Source organism: Mustelus asterias, chromosome 9 (assembly GCF_964213995.1).
Source record: "Mustelus asterias chromosome 9, sMusAst1.hap1.1, whole genome shotgun sequence".
Classification (NCBI taxonomy): domain Eukaryota; kingdom Metazoa; phylum Chordata; class Chondrichthyes; order Carcharhiniformes; family Triakidae; genus Mustelus; species Mustelus asterias.
In genome coordinates, this window is record NC_135809.1 from 112,280,479 (window position 1) to 112,299,778 (window position 19,300).

General features: G+C 42.8%; 1 protein-coding gene across 4 annotated transcripts in view; it reads left to right on the forward strand.

Moving 5' to 3' along the window:
- Positions 1 to 2,014: 2,014 nt before the first annotated feature.
- The window catches only part of usp47 (ubiquitin specific peptidase 47), a 155,909-nt gene continuing 138,623 nt past the window's right edge, over positions 2,015 to 19,300 (forward strand). Inside the window, exon 1 of one of the 4 annotated variants that reach the window (XM_078220870.1) lies at positions 2,015 to 2,326. In XM_078220870.1, the coding sequence (XP_078076996.1) occupies positions 2,288 to 2,326 (39 nt within the window). In that variant the 5' untranslated portion in view covers positions 2,015 to 2,287. The remainder of the gene's footprint in view (positions 2,327 to 19,300) is intronic. The other 3 variants (XM_078220874.1, XM_078220869.1, XM_078220872.1) reach the window with 3 other exon arrangements.

A 19,300-nucleotide genomic window follows, 5' to 3' on the forward strand; every position in this document is an offset into this window, starting at 1 on the left:
GCTGAATGGCTAGCACTGATGCCTCAGAGCGCCAGGGATCCAGGTTGGGTCACCGTCTGTGTGGAGTCTGCACGTTCTCCCCGTGTCTGCGTGAGTTTCCTCCGGGTGCTCTGGTTTCCTCCCACAGTCCGAAAGACGTGCTAGTTAGGTGCATTGGCCATGCTAAATTCTCCCTCAGTGTACCCGAACAGGCGCCAGAGTGTGGCGACGAGAGGTTTTTCACAGTAACTTCATTGCAGTGTTAATGTAAGCCGACTTGTGACACTAATAAATAATAAACTTTAGAAACTCAGCAGGTCTGACAGCATCTGTGGAGGGAAAGTGACGGAATTAACATTTCAAGTCCATATGACTCTTCTACAGAACTGTTTTAGTCATGTTGGTTGAGCGATAAATACTAACTAGGTCACTGGGGAGAACTTTCAATTTAATATCTCATTTGATAGAGAATAGGTGATTGAAAGCTTGGTCAAAAAGTCAGGTTTTAAGGTGTATATTAGAGGAGAGAGAGGAAAAGAAGTTTAGGGAGGAAATTGTAGAGCTTGGGGCATGCCAACTAATAACATGGCCACCATTGGTAGTGCAGTTAAAATTGAGGTGCACAAGGGCCAGAATTGGAGGAATCTCGAGATCTTGGAGGGCTGTGCAGCTGGAGGGGGTTACAGAGATAGAAAGGAATGAGGCCCTAGAGGGATTTGAAAACAAAATGAGAATTTTCAAATCGAGGAATTGTTAGCCCGGAACCAATATAACCGAACGAGCATACGCGAAGAGGACTTTGGTGTGAATAAGGACACTAGCAGCAGACTTTTGGGTGACCTCAAACGTATGTAGGGTGAAAGATGGGACTCTGGATGGAGAGCATTGAAGTAGTCAAGTCCAGAAATAACTAAAGCATGGATGAAGCTTTCAGCAGCAAATCAGCTGAGGCAGGAGTGAAGTTGGACAATGTTACGCAGATGGAAATAAGTGGTCTTACTGATAAGCACAGAAATTAGTTTGCAAGCTCATCTCATCTCCAGGATCAAATATGACATCAAGGTTACAGCACAGTGGTTAGCACTGCAGCCTCACAGCACCAAGGACCCGGGTTCGATTCCCAGCTTGGGTCAATGTCTGTGAGGAGTTCGCACATTCTCCCCATGTCTGCATGGGTTTGCTCTGGGTGCTCTGGTTTCCTCCCAGTTTGAAAAACGTGCTGGCTAGGTGAATTGGCCATGCTAAATTCTCCCTCAGTGTACCCGAACAGGCGCCAGAGTGTGGCCACTAGGGGATTGTCACAGTGACTTCATTGCGGTGTTAATGTAAGCCTTCTCGTGACACTAATAAATAAACTTTGAAACTTGAATGGTATATTTCAATCTCAGAGAGATGTCAGCCAGCTAGGGGGATGTAGTCAGGGGCTAGGGCAGTGGTTCCCAAACTTTTTTCACTGGGCCGCACTTTCAGAATACAAATTTGCTCGCGCCACATCTAATTTTTTATTGATAAGAAATACATTCAAAAAACAAAAAAACACAACTCCTAGCAGTGCTTGATTCATAACATAGAACACAACTACTTTATAATATGATCATGGGACACCCAGAAAGTATAAAACAATGCTTGTTTAAACCATGTTTAAATGTTTCTTTGATTGTCCCTGAATCTTCCCGCCACACTGGCCATCCTCTCTCACCGCACCAGTGTGGCGCGCCGCACCCTTTGGGAACCACTGGGCTAGGGGATATGTAGTTAGTGGCAGGGAGTTAAGGCAGCATTTCCACAGTAACTTCATTGCAGTGTTAATGTAAGCCTACTCGTGACACTAATGAATAAACTTTAAAACACCAGCAGCTTGAGTGTACCCCCAACGGTGGGACGTTTCTGCTCACCCAGCACTGGAGGACCTACGAGCATGCGCAGGTCCAGGCCTGCGGAGTGGGCGGGCTCGCGTAAGTGGGCGTGGTGTCAGTAGCGTGCTGACGTCATGCGGCTAACGCAGCGCGTTGGGCCCCTGTCCGCCATTTTGGTTGTTGCCCGGGAGCCCGGACCGGCTGGGAGAGAGTGAGTGAGTGAGGGCCGTGCTGCCTCTCACTGTGCACCAAGGGGGGGGCACCCGGTGCATTCTCACTTGTCTTCTTATATTTTCGGCCTCTTTTTTTGTTTAAATTCCCCACCGGAGCTGCCAGTCCGAGTCCCGCAATGTTGTGCCCACCCTGAGAGGCCCGGCTTGGTTCCCCCCCCCCGCACCTCTTTACCCCCCTCATCACCCCTCCCCCCCCCCTCCCCTTCGCCCCACCGAGAGATGGTGCCCAGTGAGGAGAACCAACTGCTACCCACAGAGGTGAGTGAGGCCTCTGACAGCTGGGGGGGGGGGGGAGGGACTTTTTACTTGTCTTAAAGGCGCTATATGAATGCTGTCGTCTTGTTTCGTGGGCGAGTGGAAGGATTCTAAACCCACTATTGCCCTCCCCTAAAACACCAACTTAGGGGTGTTAGTAAGGGGTGCAATCTGCTCCGCCTCCCGATTTCGATGGGCCTGTGTTACTCTCACTAGATTTAGGGGAGGGGGAGGGGACTACATTGTTGCCCCTTGATTTAAGGGCGGGGGGGGGCTATGCTGCTCCCCCCCTGGATTTTGGGATTGGGTGTCTAACCTGTTTCCTCTAGAGTTTAGGGGGGGGGGAGAGAAGATCTGCACTGCTCCCCTAAATATTGGGGAGGGGGGGGGTCATTGTTGTTCCCCCTGCATTTTTGAGGGGTCTCTGATGCTGCTCCTACATTTGAGGGGTTGGTCTATGCTGACTCTTTCCTTGGGTGCAGGGCCTTACGTTCCCATCCTCCAGATGTGGGTGGTGGGTTGTGCTGCTCTACTGACAACCCCCACCATGTAGAGGGACTCTATTCGGCTCCATACCTATGTGGAGCCACTGTTTCCACCTGTTTATTTGGGGGGGGGGTGTCTACATTGCTCATCTGGCATATAGATGGGGGCCCTGCTACTCCCATTGATGTGGAGATGCTGTCTGTGTCGATATGCGCGATCTTCTTGGAGATCCCATTGAGGACATGGGGCCAAATAGCTCCCCTGTACTGATCTGGTCAGGGTTGGGGGGGAATCTACTGTTCGCCCCAGATGAGGGTCTGGGCCTATGCGACTCTCCTGAAATTAAGGGGTTGCTGCGATGACCTGTAGGATGTTGAGGAGGGCTATGCTGCTGCTCCTGGGTTTTGGCAGTGATGGGGGCTGCTTTGTTCTCCATGAGAGTGGGGGAACTGTTACTTCCGGATGTTGTGGCATTGCAGGATGGTGACTGTTCTACTCCTCCTGGGTAGAATGGTTACATTGCTCTCCCTTGGTGTTGGGGTGAGTGGTAGCCAGAGGCTGTTCTACTCCTCTAGATAGGTGGACGATCATTGCACTGAAGTAAACACTTACAAAGCGGAGTCCCATTCTCTGACTGTCTCTCTATACATACATCATATATATAGATATATATTTTAAAAATAGCCAAAGAGCCCTGAGTATGAAGTTGATTGATTGCAACGAGCCGTGTGGTTGGTAGGTCTCTAACTTTGCACTTTTTTTCTGGGGTGCCGGGGAGCACAGGTGCTCGTGTCATGTGGCGGAGCCCTTGTGTCAGATAATGTTTCAGTCTGTTAACAGCCTCGGATGCATTTGCTCGAATAAAGCTGCAGTGTGTCTTGTTTGTTCCCATCAGTTTGTCATGTTGTCGGTGTTGATGAGAGTCTTCCACGTGTGCTTTTGATGTGTGTATTATTTGTTGAATTATTGCTAATGCTCCAGGATTTTGCCCCTCAGTACAGTGCAAAGTGCTGTTGACTAAAAATTCCAGTGTGTTTATTTCTTGCCATATTGACACTGTACGAATGAATGCAAGTACAGCGTTTGCTTGGTGGTGTTCGGAGTAATCGGGTGCTTTTGATGTTTCGCGTTCATCAAGAGCCTTGTCCTTTGCACAGTATCCATGCATAATTCATTCGTTCCACCATGAGTGTACAGTACACAAAACTGTGCTGCTTTAACTTAAAAGAATTAAATAGTAATTTTAAAATACAGATTTTGTTTCCACTTTGTTTCAGTCAGAGAAATATTTTTCTCATTTGTACAAGATTTCACATCAAGGAAAACAATTCCTTTTGATTTTCTTGCAGCTCCTTGCTGATTCATTACAGAACCAACATGTGCCAGGAAATCTTTGTCACCAGCTGCTGCCACATTGACTCCATTTTCATTTATTGATCTTCTCTGTTCTGTTGATGCATATTACCAATTTTTACTGAAATTGAGAAGACTTAGGAGGGACACTCAAATTGAAACCTCTGTCTCCCAATCTGTGTTACAACCCAGTGGTGCATCAATTTATAATTCCCACCCAGTAGTTTCTCTTCCCTCCGCAACACCAGGAATAATGGATACGAGCTGTTACTTTATGTGCCGTAGCCTGTCAGGGAATTGGGCTATGTGAGATAGGGGCATACAGCTGCAGCCTGCTTGAACTATTCATAACTAACACAGAGTCATGCATTGCAGAGAGAAGCCATTGGGCCTGCTCTTTCCGCTTCCCCAGACAACTGCTGCCAAATCAAACGCAGTTCAAAGTTATGGTTCCTCAGGGAAAGCTGCTGTTCGCCATTTCCAATATCAAGCACTTCTCTGAAAATATTAGATGCATCCCCCCCCCCCCCCTCCCCCGCAAATCTATCTGAGGGTTGTGGTTAACAAGTAAAATGCTGCAACTGGTATAAATTTGAAATAGAATCAATACTGGAAGGAGCCAGCAGGTCAGTCTCCTTGTGGGAACCGTGGGAATTAGAGTCTCTGCGCAACACACATGTTATTTATGATTTAATTTTTGTGTTTCCTTTTTGTTTAAGTTTGATATTATCTTTATTTGTTTTATTAGTTGTGCTTCCTTTGGGGACACTTGTATATTTGTTTCCCTGCTATCACTTTACTGATCAAAAAAGGCATTTATGGAGAGATTATTTTATGCTCACAGTGCTGTAATAGTCTGCTCTTAAACTGAAACTACAGTTTATTAAGCTCAAAAGAATTGCATGCGTTCCAAATGAATTTTGACAACTAAAAATGTTGCTGTTTGAGGCTAGTGTAAGGATAAACTATTTAAATTTTTATGTCCCTAGCTAAAATTCCCAGGTTACATTGTGAGCTTGTTCAATTTTGGGGTGCATAAACATTTCTAATTTCAACCCCATTCTTTGTGTGAATTAAACTTCTATACCTTTGTCATTCATGAGCAAATTAATTGGGTGGATGTAAATGGAAGTTTTGTGCTCTGCAATTCCTCTTTGGATTCAATATTTGGGCAAAAGTAGTGCTCAGTGAGATTAACATGCCTTCATTTCAATTAATACGTGGCATTTTATGTTATCATGCTGAATAAAAAGATATTGCATTAATGTTGCTAAGCTGTGGTATTTGGATTTTAGGATCAATCTATCAATTGTTTAACATTCCTGTCTCAAATAGTTTAGATTATAATTTCCTCTTTAGGCCATACAAACTACGTAGAATTGTTTAATCTGGATGTTCCTCGTTCTGTTTCCCTAGTTGTTTTTCTTTTGTGTACTTATCTAGTTTTCCCTTAAATTTATTAACATAATAGTCATGTAAACTTTATCCCAGCTTTATACTACTCATGGCTGCCTCAGCTTCATTCTGAGCTAGAGGTTGGAAACTTGAGTAATGGCTGATTCTTTTGTATTCTTGTATTATATCTCTCTATATTTGGTTAATGTGCTACAAACATCTGCAATGTTTAGCATTGATTGAATGAGCTGGTTAATAGGTTAGAAGCCCTTAAAGTAATTGTAGGGTCAATTTAATAAACAAACCAATTCTGTTTAAAAGTAAAATGTTTTTAATTGTAATTCAACCAAGTATTGCTTATTGCTGGAAAGCTGGTAGTGTTTTTGAAAATTAATTTTAAACAGTGAATAATTAATTCGAGACCATATGATAAGTACTTGCATTTTTCCAGGTGTTGCTTTGTTTTATTTCGTGAACTCAATATTAAAAATGATAGCTGGCTGCAAGCCTGTTGTGATGTGTTTGTGGTAGCAGCCCCTCCACCTTGTAAGACATAGGTTTATGCCGTAGTGATCAACTCTGTTAAATATCGTCAGGTGTGACTCAGGAGTTCTACTCTGGCATGGCAGCCTCTGCTGTATTTGCTGCAGAAGGTGATAGTGGACTGTGAAGGTACATGATTCACTAGCCTCTGTTTTTGCAAGGCCCTCTTGGCCAGCTGAGGTTTTGGTTCCTCTTCCAATGTCCTTACAAGCAGTCAGCCATCAGAGGCTATGGCCATCAGCAACTGTCTCCTAGTTGTCAGTGTCAATATGGCACAGTGGTTAACAATGCTGCCTCACAGTGCCAGGGACCCAGGTTCGATTCCCAGCTTGGATCACTGTCTGTGTGGGGTTTGCACATTCTCCCCGTGCCTGCATGGTTTTCCTCCGGGTGCTCCAGTTTCCTCCCACAGTCCAAAGATGTGCGGGTTAGGTTGATTGGCCATACTAAATTAACTCTAGCTTCGGTAGGATTAGCGGCATAATTATGGGTTTACAGGGATAGGGTTGGATTGTTGTCGGTGCAGACTCGATGGGCCAAATGGCCTCCTGTAGTGTCGGGATTCTCTGATCTGCCATCTTCAAACCTTATTTGCATGTGTCCTTGTAGTGGAGGTATGGGCGCCCAGTAGCTTTTGACCCAGTGGCCAAAACATCATACAGAAAGGTCTATTACCCATCCAATGAATGTAGTTGAGCCATCACAAGGTATCATTGGCTTAGCATTGTGTGTGCATTGATGGAATTAGCGCACACCAAGTCTTCTGAGTTGGTGACCTTGTCCTAACAAGAGATGCTGAGAACGCATTTGAGACTGCGAAGGTGGAAAATGTTCAGCCTTTTCTCCAGTCTTGCAAATGTTATTCAGGTCTCACCGCTATGGAGGAGTGTGCTGAGAGTACAGGCTTGGTAGACTTGCAGTTTGATGTTTTCTCATTGCTTTTGTTCCACTCTCTCTCACTCAGCTTGGACATAACAGTGGTAGCTTTTGTGATGGGTGTATTGATTTCAGCATCAAGTGACAGATTGCTGGTGATTGCGGAGCTTAGATATTTGAATCTATCAACAGCCCCCAGCGTCACACGGTCAATGCTGATAGATGACGATATGGCAACAAGTTGACATTTGTCGTCTTGTCTTGATGCTGATAATCAAACTAAACTCATTATAGGTGTGAGTATGTTTCCATTTGTTGTTGCATGTGTTCCTCAGAATGGAATGTCAGTTTGGCATTGTCGATATGGAACAACTCTCTGGACTTGGCATATCTTTGCCTTAGATGTCAGGTGAGCAAGGCTGAACAGCTTTCCATCAGTTTTACTGTACAAGTAGGACCCTCTCTAGATGACCTGAATGCAATATGACCACAACAAAGTGAAGAATATGTCAAAGTGTATAGGTGCTGAAACACAATCCAGTTTGACCCCACTGCAGATCTCAGAGTTTCGATGTTGCCCTGTCGTAGCTGACTTTACTCATCGTATTGTCATGGAATGAGGTGGTCACATTGAGCAGTTTTGGCAGGCAGCCAATTAAATAGACAGTTTCAGCTCTAATGGTCAAATGCCTTGGTGAAATTGATGAAGGCAATGCTTTGTTCATGGCAATTCTTTTGCAGCTGCGAGACTGAGAAGATCATGTCACTTGTCGGTCTTTCAGTTCTGAAACCACACTGGGATTCGGGATAAATGTATTGAGTCAAATGTATTGAGACAAGGGTAACATGGGAAATTTCGCTTTGACGAACGGTCATCTAGACTTGAAATGTTGGCTCTAATCTCCCTCTCCACAAATGCTGTCAGACCAGCTGAGATTTTCCAGCATTTTTCTGTTTTTGTTTCAGATTCCAACATCTGCAGTATTTTACATTTATCTATGGGAAATTACTTTCCCATGATGCTCAACAGGGAGATGTCTCGATAGTTGTTGCAGTCACTCTTAGGGTTACAATCTTTGCATCATGAATGTCCTGAGATGTTGCACCTTTTCTCCAGCAGAGAAGTGCAGATGCTGGTTTCCCATGCTTGCTGATCGGAGTTCAGTCCATGTAGAATCGCGACAGGAGCTTTGCCTGTAAGCGAGTCAATAATTTTGTTAAGCTCCTCAAATGTGGGTTTGATATTTAGCTCCATCATTGCAGACAAGGTGTCCAGACCTTCCTCAGTGACAGTTTACTTCCTAGTGTACAACTCAAAAGTAGTGTTCCATCCATTCTCCCAATGATGACCTTCATGCCTTACTTTTCAACAGAACTATTTTATACCTTTGTTTTCAATGAAGTCCGTTGCCTTTTTGATCCCTTCATGCATGCTGTTAACATTCCCCATGTTAAAGGAGACCTGGATACTCTGTCAGAGTTGTGACTGGTATTTGTTGATGGACCCTGTTGGACTTTACCTCGGGTGGCTTTTTGTGCATTCTGAGTTTTCACACTTGGATCTTTCATTATTGATGAGAGTGAATCGCTGGATTCAGTGATAGGTTCCATCACGGTGATGTTAGCCTCAAACCAATTAGCATTTTTCTGTTCTTCCAATATTTTAAGAATGAGTTTTTATAATAGCTGTTTGGGAATATGTTCTATTTTGTTTTTGCATTGTGTGAGAATGCTGGACAGAATCTGTTCAATCGAGTTGGAGAAATGTTTTTAATCTGGGTTTGTAGTATGTTTCCAGTATACCTTCTGGCATGGTTTGTTCAGAAAGAATATGTTAGTTACACACACCTCAAGTAGTCTCTGTTCGTTCTCATTTATCTTTTCTCAGGCCACGATGTCCGAGGCAAGAGGGCCATGCTTCATGGTCTGTCCCCAGCTAGCATTGAAATCGTCCAGGAGGTAAAGGTCTTCTGACTTGGGGATTCTACTAAAAGCAGTGTCAGGCTCCTTGTAGTATTGATCTTCACTTCTGTAGTGTAAGGACATGGATAGTTATGAGGTCACAAATCTTGTTTGAGTTAAGACATTGATGGAGTGAATACGTTCCTGTCATGAATGTGTCATGTTTTACTTTCAGTTCTGGCCTTTAGAAGGGCAGCTATGTCGATGTACAGCCTATTAAATTCCCTGTTGATCACAACTGTCTTGCTCGTGTTATTGGCCAACTGCAAATCATCTGTCAGTCCTGTGCACGTGGTGCTTATGTTACAGCTTGCCGAGTTGACATTTTTTAGTCCAGTCCAATGGATTTGGTCCACTTGTTGAGCAGAGACTCTAGGCTCCAAGCACCCATTGATGCAGATGGACTGTGGTGGGTCTGACCAACTTGACTGACCAGTAGGACACAATAGCCCACCATCAGTGATGGCCTGTAGTACCTGATCTCTAGGCCAGTTGAATTGGGCTTATCACTCGTAACTGCTGCCTCCCCTGTTAATGCTCTGCAGCAAAACTGCAACGTTCTCTATGGGGTGCAATTTATAGAGACCCTGTCCTGCCCAAACGCCAGAGTCACGCTCTTGACCTCCCAGTTGAGTCCAAGGAATGCAAAGAACTATGTTTGGCACTGGCTTGGTTGTAGGAGTTACTGGAAGGTTGACATGTTTAGATATCTGTCCGTCTTTGGGCTCCATGCCAAATTTTTTTTTATTGGGTTTAACTCCCTTAGCCTTCAACTCTCCTGAGATATCCACTAGGCAGTGGGGCTACGTAGCTGGGAGTTTGGTTTGAGTGCCAGAGCATGTCAGTGTTAGTGAGCCAAGCACACTGCAAGTCTGGAGGCTTTTTGATTTCATTTCATTTATTATTGTCACATGTATTGGCATACAGTGATAAGTATTTATTCTTGCGCGCTAAGGTGTGTGAAATTGGCATCTTTCATGCACAACAATGTTGTATGCCATGCAGTTTTGGCTTATCTAATTTTATCTTGATTCCCTGTGAAGCTTTAACCTGAGGGTTGTGTGGGACCAATTTCCATGTGTTGCCACAAGGAGGAGTCTAACAACACCAGGTTAAAGTCCAACAGGTTTATTTGGTAGCAAACGCCACTAGCTTTCGGAGTGCTGCTCCTTCGTCAGATGACGAAGGAGCAGCGCTCCGAAAGCTAGTGGCGTTTGCTACCAAATAAACCTGTTGGACTTTAACCTGGTGTTGTTAGACTCCTTACTGTGTTTACCCCAGTCCAACGCCAGCATTTCCACATGATTGCCACAAGGAGGCAGAGCTGAGGACTTGCCGGTGGAGAGGCTGTGCACTGACCAGGAGAGACTACATAATTTGACTTGCTTTTTCTCAAGTCAATGGTATGGGCTGGAAATGAGAAGAAAACTAGCATACAAAGGTAAAAAGCGTGTCAACTCTCTTCACCCATGCACTAGACTCATCCCATCGGCCTGTTGGGCACTTTGGCATGTTAATCCATTGGGAATAGACAGTTTGTTACAGACAACCTGTGAGGATAGAGTAACATTATGTAAAGTTCTGTTGGCAAGTGTTACAGTAGCAAGAAAATGTGCTGGAGCCTCTATATTTAACAACTAATGTAACTCATTCTGTTCATTAGCTAACAGTAGCCAACACATGGTGAATGTGATAGCAAATAAAAAAAGGTCTTACAGAACAATGAAAATTTTACATTTGTGTCAATGTGCATTTTACCAGAAAATACAACTGATAGTATGGTGTACACCAGGTGGAAAACTGATGTTGGGAAGATATCAGAAGGAAATTGATAGCGCTAGGAAAAATACCTCTTTCTAAAACATTGGGTGATATTTTGCAGCAATAAAATGAGAAGTTAATAGTGTGATGATTCTGTGGAGAATTTCTGATATTATCAGTGTTAAAAGCTGCTTTTGCAGTAAATATGTGAAGATGCAAATGGATTGCCATTTAATGGTAAAGGTACTTTTTGTGCACAGTGCATTCCCAGGACCATCCATAAACTGTAAACCTGGATGTTTACACATAGAAAAGAAATGGCTGAGTATATGAATCTGTACAATTATATTAAGTTGATCTTTCTCTATGCCTTAACTATGACTGTAACACTAGATTATGCACCCTCTCCTTTCCTCCTTTATAAATGGCATGCTTTGTGTAGCGCACAAGAAACAATACTTTTCACTATATGCCAATACATGTGACATTAAATCAAATCAAAAAACAGGAATTAGATATTGACAAATCAACATAAAAAAATAAAATCCCATGCGCTAAGGTGTGTCAAATTGGCATCTTTCATGCACAACACTGTTGTATGCCATGCAGTTTTGGCTTCCCTAATTTTATACGGTTATAGTTATTGGTACATAGAGAAGGACTTCCTGTGTGACCCACAACATATGAAGAAAGATTGACGATCCTGGGTCATTTTTCTCAATGAGACAATGGAGAATTTTTAAATTATGGGAGATTTGGAAATGGAAATAATATTCCTATGCAGCTTGGCATTGCCAGAGAATGTGCTTATCAGATCCATGCTCATGCAAGTTTCTTGCAGATTTGTGCTGGTGTTTATGTCCCACATGAGTCTTTTCCCACTTCTCTGCACCTTGCCCTATCAGTCTGTTCCAGTATTTTTGCCCTCGTGTTTATGTAGCTTTTCCTTAAATGCATCAATGCTATTCACCTCAACTACACCATGTGGTAGTGAAGATAGTGAGTTTCACATTCTCATCACTCTCTGGGTGATTCTGTTGAATTTCCTTTTGGATTTGTTAGTTACTGATATTTCATGATCCTTAATTCTGGTTTCACCAGCAGATTAAAACATCTTCTCTATCTCAGCTTGCTTATTGCATCTGAACACTGCCAACAGCAAGTTATTTGTTGCGTCACAATTTAGCCTCTAGTGACAAAGTAGCTGTGTTCTTGTGGAGTCAACAAACCTGCAGTATGGCAATTTTTTTTCCAAATTCACAATGTTACATAATATCCCTTTCCATGTTCTATAAATCGCTTCCAATGTACAGTTCTTCCGCACCCCCTTTCAGAATGTAGTTAGAATTTAAGCATGATTTTAGTAACAAAATATTTGATTCCTTGGATGAGTGGGTTGTCTGGGGGGGGGGGGGGGGGGGGGGAAAGGATGGGTCTCCCATTTAAGAGGAAACTGAGGAGTTTCTTCTCTCTGAACATTATTAATCTTTGGAATTTACTGCCTGAGAGAGCATTGGAGACTGGATCATTGAATATATGTAAGGCTGAGTTAGGCAGTTTCTTGATCATCAAGAGTCAGATGTTAGGGACGAGAGACAGGAAAATAGAGTTAAGGCCACAATCAAATTAGCTATGATCTTATTTCTTGGCAGAGTATGTTCTTATGAAATAAACTTTGATCTAAAGTTGTCTTTGCTATGTGCTCAGTAAATATTATTTTCCTCATTATTTCACTTCCTGCTTTCCCCCATGAAAAAAGTCTATTAAAAAAAGTCAGATCCATGATTTTGTATAAGTGTATTGGTACAGTAATTAGCACACTTGGCTGTATTAAGGTTTTGGGTTTAAGCTCATCTCCAGAATTTGAGGACAACATCTACGGTGATGTTACAGATAGTACTGGTGTTGTGAGACTTGTTACAGTTAGCCCTGAGAGAGCTCTGTACTGTTGGAGGCACTAGCTTCCAGATGCCCAGTCTGACAATTCATATGGATGTAGAAGATCCTTTGGTGTTGAAGAAAATTGGGAGTCTTCTCAGTATCCTAGCTAGCATTTGTCTGTCATCCAAAACCACAATAAACATGTCAGCTGATCATATCACATTGCTGTTTGTAAGAAAGTGCCGTGTGCAGAAATAGCAACAATGATTGCACTTAATTGGCTGTGCTGCCCTTCAGGATTGCCTGTAGATGTGAAAGGCACTATGTAAATGCAAGTTACTTTTTTGAGTTTACCAATTTCATGCCTCTTTTCATGGGAAAAGGTCCAGTGAAATGTGCCACATTTGCTTGGTGCTGTATTTACCCTGATTGCAAGTGTATGCTAAGGGTGGGATTGGCAATGTGACATTGACGCTTGCTGCGTGTATGGTCATTTCAACGTTTTTTCTGTTTTCTGACATGTCAAAACTTGATACATGATTTCTGCTTCCACTGTTGTGGAGATTTACTGTAAATGTTTTTTTTCCCCCTCAGAGCTGGCAAAGTGGCAATGTTAAATACTTACAAGCTATGGGAAATTAAGTTGTTGGATTGATGCCAGGTGGTTGTCATGTGGTAGAACTGACGGTTGTTAACATCATTGCTTCCAGGGTTGATATTCTATATTAAGATATAAAATTCTGTATCAGCATAATATTTGATTCCATGTTCTGGAAATGTTACATGTTGGCAAAAACTGACATCTCCAATTTTCATTATTCCATTGTTTGCAGCTGCCTAGGCCCCAAATTCTGCCTTAAACCTTTCTCCCCTCTCAGGTGTTTCTTAAAACCTATCTCTATGACCAAGCTTTTAATTACCTGTCCTAATAGCTCATATGTCAAATGATTCCTGATGATGCTCTTGTGAAGTGCCTTGGAATGGTTCACTATATAAATGTAATTTGAAGGCGTGGTCAACATTTATTTAAAATTAAATGTTAGTTTTTTTTTAAAAAGCATAGTAACAAGTGTAATCTTCCCGATTTACTGTTTTCTTGTCAGTAGGAAGGATCAGTCTTGGAGATCCACGAAGCATGCCATATCTCGCTGAACCAGAGGACTTTAACCTGGTGTTGTTAAAACTCTTACCATATCTCACTGGACCAGAGGAGAAAAGCTTTGCCAAAAGTGTTTCCATTTTGATGTATAAGCTGACATTTTTGCTGACTAATCAGTGATTGAGTGCGGTATTTGACACAATCTGATACAAGTCTAAAGTGCCACAAACTAATGAAAAAAATTAAAGGGACATTTTTTTGTAGGGGATAAAATTGTTGTTTTAAAAAAACTTAACTGTTTTAATTCAGTATACAGTATTGAATCTTCTCGTGTACTACTTAGTAGTCATAGAGGTTTACAGCATGGAAACAGGCCCTTCGGCCCAACTTGTCCATGCCGCCCTTTTTTAAAAAATTCCTAAGCTAATCCCAATTGCCCGCATTTGGCCCATATCCCTCTATAACCATCTTACCATGAAACTGCCTAAACGCTTTTTAAAAGACAAAATTGTACCCGCCTCTACTACTACCTCTGGCAGCTTGTTCCAGACACACACCACCCTCTGTGTGAAAAAATTACCCCTCTGGACACTTTTGTATCTCTCTCCTCTCCCCTTAAACCTATGCTCTCTACCTATGGGAAAAGATATTGACTATCTACCTTATCTATGCCCCTCATTATTTTATAAGATCACCCCTCAGCCTTCTACACTCCAGAGGAAAAAGGTCCCAGTCTATCCAGCCTCTCCTTATAACTCAAACCATCAAGTCCCGGTAGCATCCTAGTAAATCTCTTCTGCACTCTTTCTAGTTTAATAATATCCTTTCTATAATAGGGTGACCAGAACTGTACACAGTATTCCAAGTGTGGCCTTACCAATGTCTTGTACAACTTCAACAAGACATCCCAACTCCTGTATTCAATGTTCTGACCAATGAAACCAAGCATGCTGAATGCCTTCACCACCCTGCCCACCTGTGACTCCACTTTCAAGGAGCTATGAACCTGTACTCCTAGATCTCTTTGTTCTCCCCTACGCCCTACCATAAACTGAGTAAGTCCTGCCCTGGTTCAATCTACCAAAATGCATCACCTCGCATTTATCTAAATTAAACTCCAAATGCCATTTGTCAGCCCACTGGCCCAATTGATCAAGATCCCGTTGTAATCGGAGATAACCTTCTCCACTGTCCACTATGCCACCAATCTTGGTGTCATCTGCAAACTTACTAACCATGCCTCCTATATTCTCATCCAAATCATTAATATACATGACAAATAACAGTGGACTCAGCACTGATCCCTGAGGCACACTGCTGGTCACAGGTCTCCAGTTTGAAAAATGACCCTCTAAAATCACCTTCTGGCTTCTGTCATCAAGCCAGTTTTGCATCCATTTAGCTACCTCACCCTGGATCCCGTGAGATTTAACATTATGCACAACCTACCATGCGGTACTTTGTTAAAGTCCATGTAGACAACACCAGCTGCACTGCCCTCATCTACCTTCTTGGTTACCCCTTCAAAAAACTCAATCAAATTTGTGAGACATGATTTTCCACTCACAAAGCCATGCTGACTGTCCCTAATCAGTCCTTGCGTCTCTAAATGTCTGTAGATCCTGTCTCTCAAAATACCCTTCCAACAACTTACCCACCACAGATGTGAGGCTCACAGGCCTGTAGTTTCCAGGCTTTTCCCTGCAGCCCTTTTTAAACAAAGGCACAACATTTGCCACCCTCCAACCTTCGGGCACCTTACCTGTGACTATCAATGATTCAAATATCTCTGCTAGGGAACCCGCAATTTCCTCCCTAGCCTCCCTGGGATACATCTTTTATTAATGTATTAATGTTGATCATTCTCTGCAGAAACTGGGGCGGCACGTTAGCACAGTGGTTAGCACTGCTGCTTCACAGCTCCAGGGACCTGGGTTCGATTCCCGGCTCGGGTCACTGTCTGTGTGGAGTTTGCACATTCTCCTCGTGTCTGCGTGGGTTTCCTCCGGGTGCTCCAGTTTCCTCCCACAGTCCAAAGATGTGCGGGTTAGGTTGATTGGCCATGATAAAATTGCCCCTTAGTTTCCTGAAATGCGTAGGTTAGAAGGTTTAGTGGATAAAATATGTAGGGATATGGGGGTAGGGCCTGGGTGGGATTGTGGTCGGTGCAGACTCGATGGGCCGAATGGCCTCTTTCTGCACTGTAGGATTCTATGATCTATGAAACATCAGAGGTCTGCAGAGCAAGTTACATCCCTTGATAGGAACTTCACTTTTGTGCTTTTGATACAGTACAGCATGCCAGGTCCCCACTGCTTATAGCAAGCGCATTCACCAAGATGGCCAGCATTTATTTTGGGTTATGATGGTATTGTAGCAAGCTGCGCAAATCTGTCTGTCAAACAATTATTATTATTAAAAATGAGTTACCAATGATTCTGACAGTTGTCATAGTAAGCTACTATGCTTCTATCCAATGAAATAGGCAATTGCATTCACTTTTTGTCCAGTTCTCTGTCTGCAGCGAAAGTGCCTATGACCATTGAACTGATGAATATCAACTGTCTTTGTTGCTTATGTGTAGTCCAATTCCCTGAGTTCATTTGAGATATGTGGCATGGCTAGTGAATTCACTAGCCACCCGAATAATGTCCAGCAATTTCAAGATACCAATAGAAGCCCTATAGTGCAGAAGGAGGCTATTCGGCCCATCGAGTCTGCGTCAACCACAATCCCACCCAGGCCCTATCCGCATAACCCCATGCATTTACCCTAGCTCGTTCCCTGACACTATGGGGCAATTTAGCATGGCCAATCCACCTAAACTGCACATCTTTTTGGACCGTGGGAGGAAACCGGAGCACCCGGAGAAATCCCATGCAGACACGGGGAGAACGAAAGGTTCATGAGAGGCAAAATTGTCTTCTGGAGTTTGGTTGGGAGCCTTGGGAAAGAAAATTGTCAGAATTAATGAAATTGGCCATGTTTTTATTTCTGTCTGCTGTCTTTGTCTTTCAATAATTTGTCTGGGGACCTTTAAAACATTTGTTTCTGCCTCAAATACACAGAGCATTTAAGATTCCCTAACTGGGATGAAACTAGGCCCTGGAAATGGATAATAATGAGCATTTTTAACCAATATAGTTAACTGCCTGTTTTAAATATGGGTGGTTTTTAAGTGTAGTGGCTGTACACGAGTACTGTATGTACAGTGTTTAATTTTAACCTGTAGGTCATGGCTTGGCTAATTTGCAGCGAAACAAAGAAATTGGAACTTGTATTTACATTACTCTTTTGTTACATTTTGAGGGTATATACACTTTTTTATTGGTGCATTGAGGTGATAGAAACATAGAACTTAGCAGGAGTAGGCCATTCAGCCCTTCAAGCCTGCTCTGCCATTCCTAATGATCATGGCTGATCATCAAATTCAATATCCTGATCCCTCCTTCCCCGTATGTCATTTGATCTCATTAGCCCCAGGAGCTATATCTAATTTCTTCTTGAAAACAGACAACATCTTGGTCTCAGCTACTTTCTGTGCTAGTGAATTCCACACATTCACCACCCTCTAGGTGAAGAAATTCCTCCTCACTTCAGTTCCAAATGTTTTGGACCTTGTCGAGAGATGAGCTTCGAAATTTGCCTAAACTTTTTCAGTCCTTGGATAAGATTGAGGCGTGGTTGTGTGACATTGAAGCTCGGAAGTTCAATAAATATAGCAGGACAGGATATCTGAGGCAGCTTGTTACAATCCCAGTTGATATAACTGGATGGGAAGATCCCAAAATGGAACCCTGGCTCAAAAGACCATAACTTTTACCTTTTAATCAAATATGGAGGAATAGAGTCACAGGACTGCCAATCAGTTTTAATAACAAGAAAAAAAACATTATTAAACATGGAAAAAAGAAATAATACAATGCTCCGTTACTCTGCTAGCTTAAATATACAGGCTTTAAGATTAATATGGATGACGAGGTACATTTGAAGCTATAATGACCTCGTCATCACACTTATTTTTAAAGTAAGAAGTCTCACAACAGCAGAATCAGCAAATAAACCTGTTGGACATTAAAGTTTATTTATTAGTCACAAGTGAGGCTTACATTAACACTACAATGAAGTTGCTGTGAAATTTCCCTAGTCACCACACTTCAGTGCCTGTTCAGGTCAATGCACCTAACCAGCATGTCTTTCAGACTGGGAGAGGAAGCCAGAGGAAACCCATGCAGACATGGGAAGAATGTGCAAACTCCACACCGACAGCGACCCAAGCCAGGAATCGAATCCGGGTCTCTGGGCTGTGAGGCAGCAGTGCTAACCACTGTGCTACCGAGAGATGATTGTCACATGAGAGTTTCCAAACTCCACTCACAACAACAGGCTTTAAAACCTTCTCTCACAGCAATACTTTCCCTTGGCAGTTTTCATTCTGAAATCCAGTCCAGGATTTTCAAACAACACTTTGTTTAAAAGTTTCCACTGCATTTTTAAAAACAAATCCTATCCAGGACTTTACACAAACCCCTTTAGGTTTACTTCGTCTCGACTTCCACGGTTATTTCAAATAATGTCTCCCAAACTCTGGTAATTTTTGGCAGATCTTAACACCACTGCAGGTGTCTTTCTTGCCTCTCCATTCCTGTTCAACTCTCTGTGCCTTGACTGAACAGTAACCCGTTCTGGTTTCTTGAAAATTCCACTTAATTTCTCTAGTTTCCTTAACTAGCCACTCTTTAGATGACCATTACTTCATTGCATGGTTTTTCTTGTAGCAAAGCTGAGAGAGATGTTCCCTCTCCTTCTGAAATAACTGCTTTTAGCTGTGAGAGCTGCTGCCTTCTCTACATATCTCCAACTGCTGAGGCTTCCTGTTAAGCTAAGAGCAAAGGAAGTCCCCTCTCTCTGGGAAGTAGTTTCTTGTTGCTAAGCAATGCCCTGCTGATTTATTTATTCTACACACCGTAACCTCCTTTCGACACAATTGAATCATAGTTGGAACGTAACCAACCCCCACAAATACAAACATCTTTGTCCAGCATGAATCTAACTATAGGTTATTTTCAGGCACAGAAACATTAAACCCACCTAAAACTAAGTTTAAGTTTATTTATTATTGTCACAAGTAGGCTTACATTAACCCTGCAATGAAGTTACTGTGAAAATCCCCAGTCGCCACACTCTGGTGCCTGTTCGGGTACACTGAGGGAGAATTTAGCATGGCCAATGCACCTAACCAGCACATCATTTGGACTGTGGGAGGAAACTGGAGCACCCGGAGGAAACCCATGCAGCAAACTCCACATAGACATAGACATAGTGATCCAAGCTGGGAATGGAACCCATGTCCCTGGCATTGTGAGGCAGTAGTGCTAACCACTGTGCCAGCTGTACCTTATTTCTAATATTTACCCATACAAATATAACTCCTTTAAACCTGCCTCTGTTTTCCTAACAAACTTGGTTTGGTCATAATGGCCAGAAGACTAGTTACATTTTCAGGGCGGTGTCTTTTTTGGGGGGAAAATCGTGTAATCTGCTGCGAACAAGACTTGATTCTGTAGTGCTGGACCTTGGGTTGTTTGTAAGAAGGTACATGGTGGGTACTCACTAGTTCT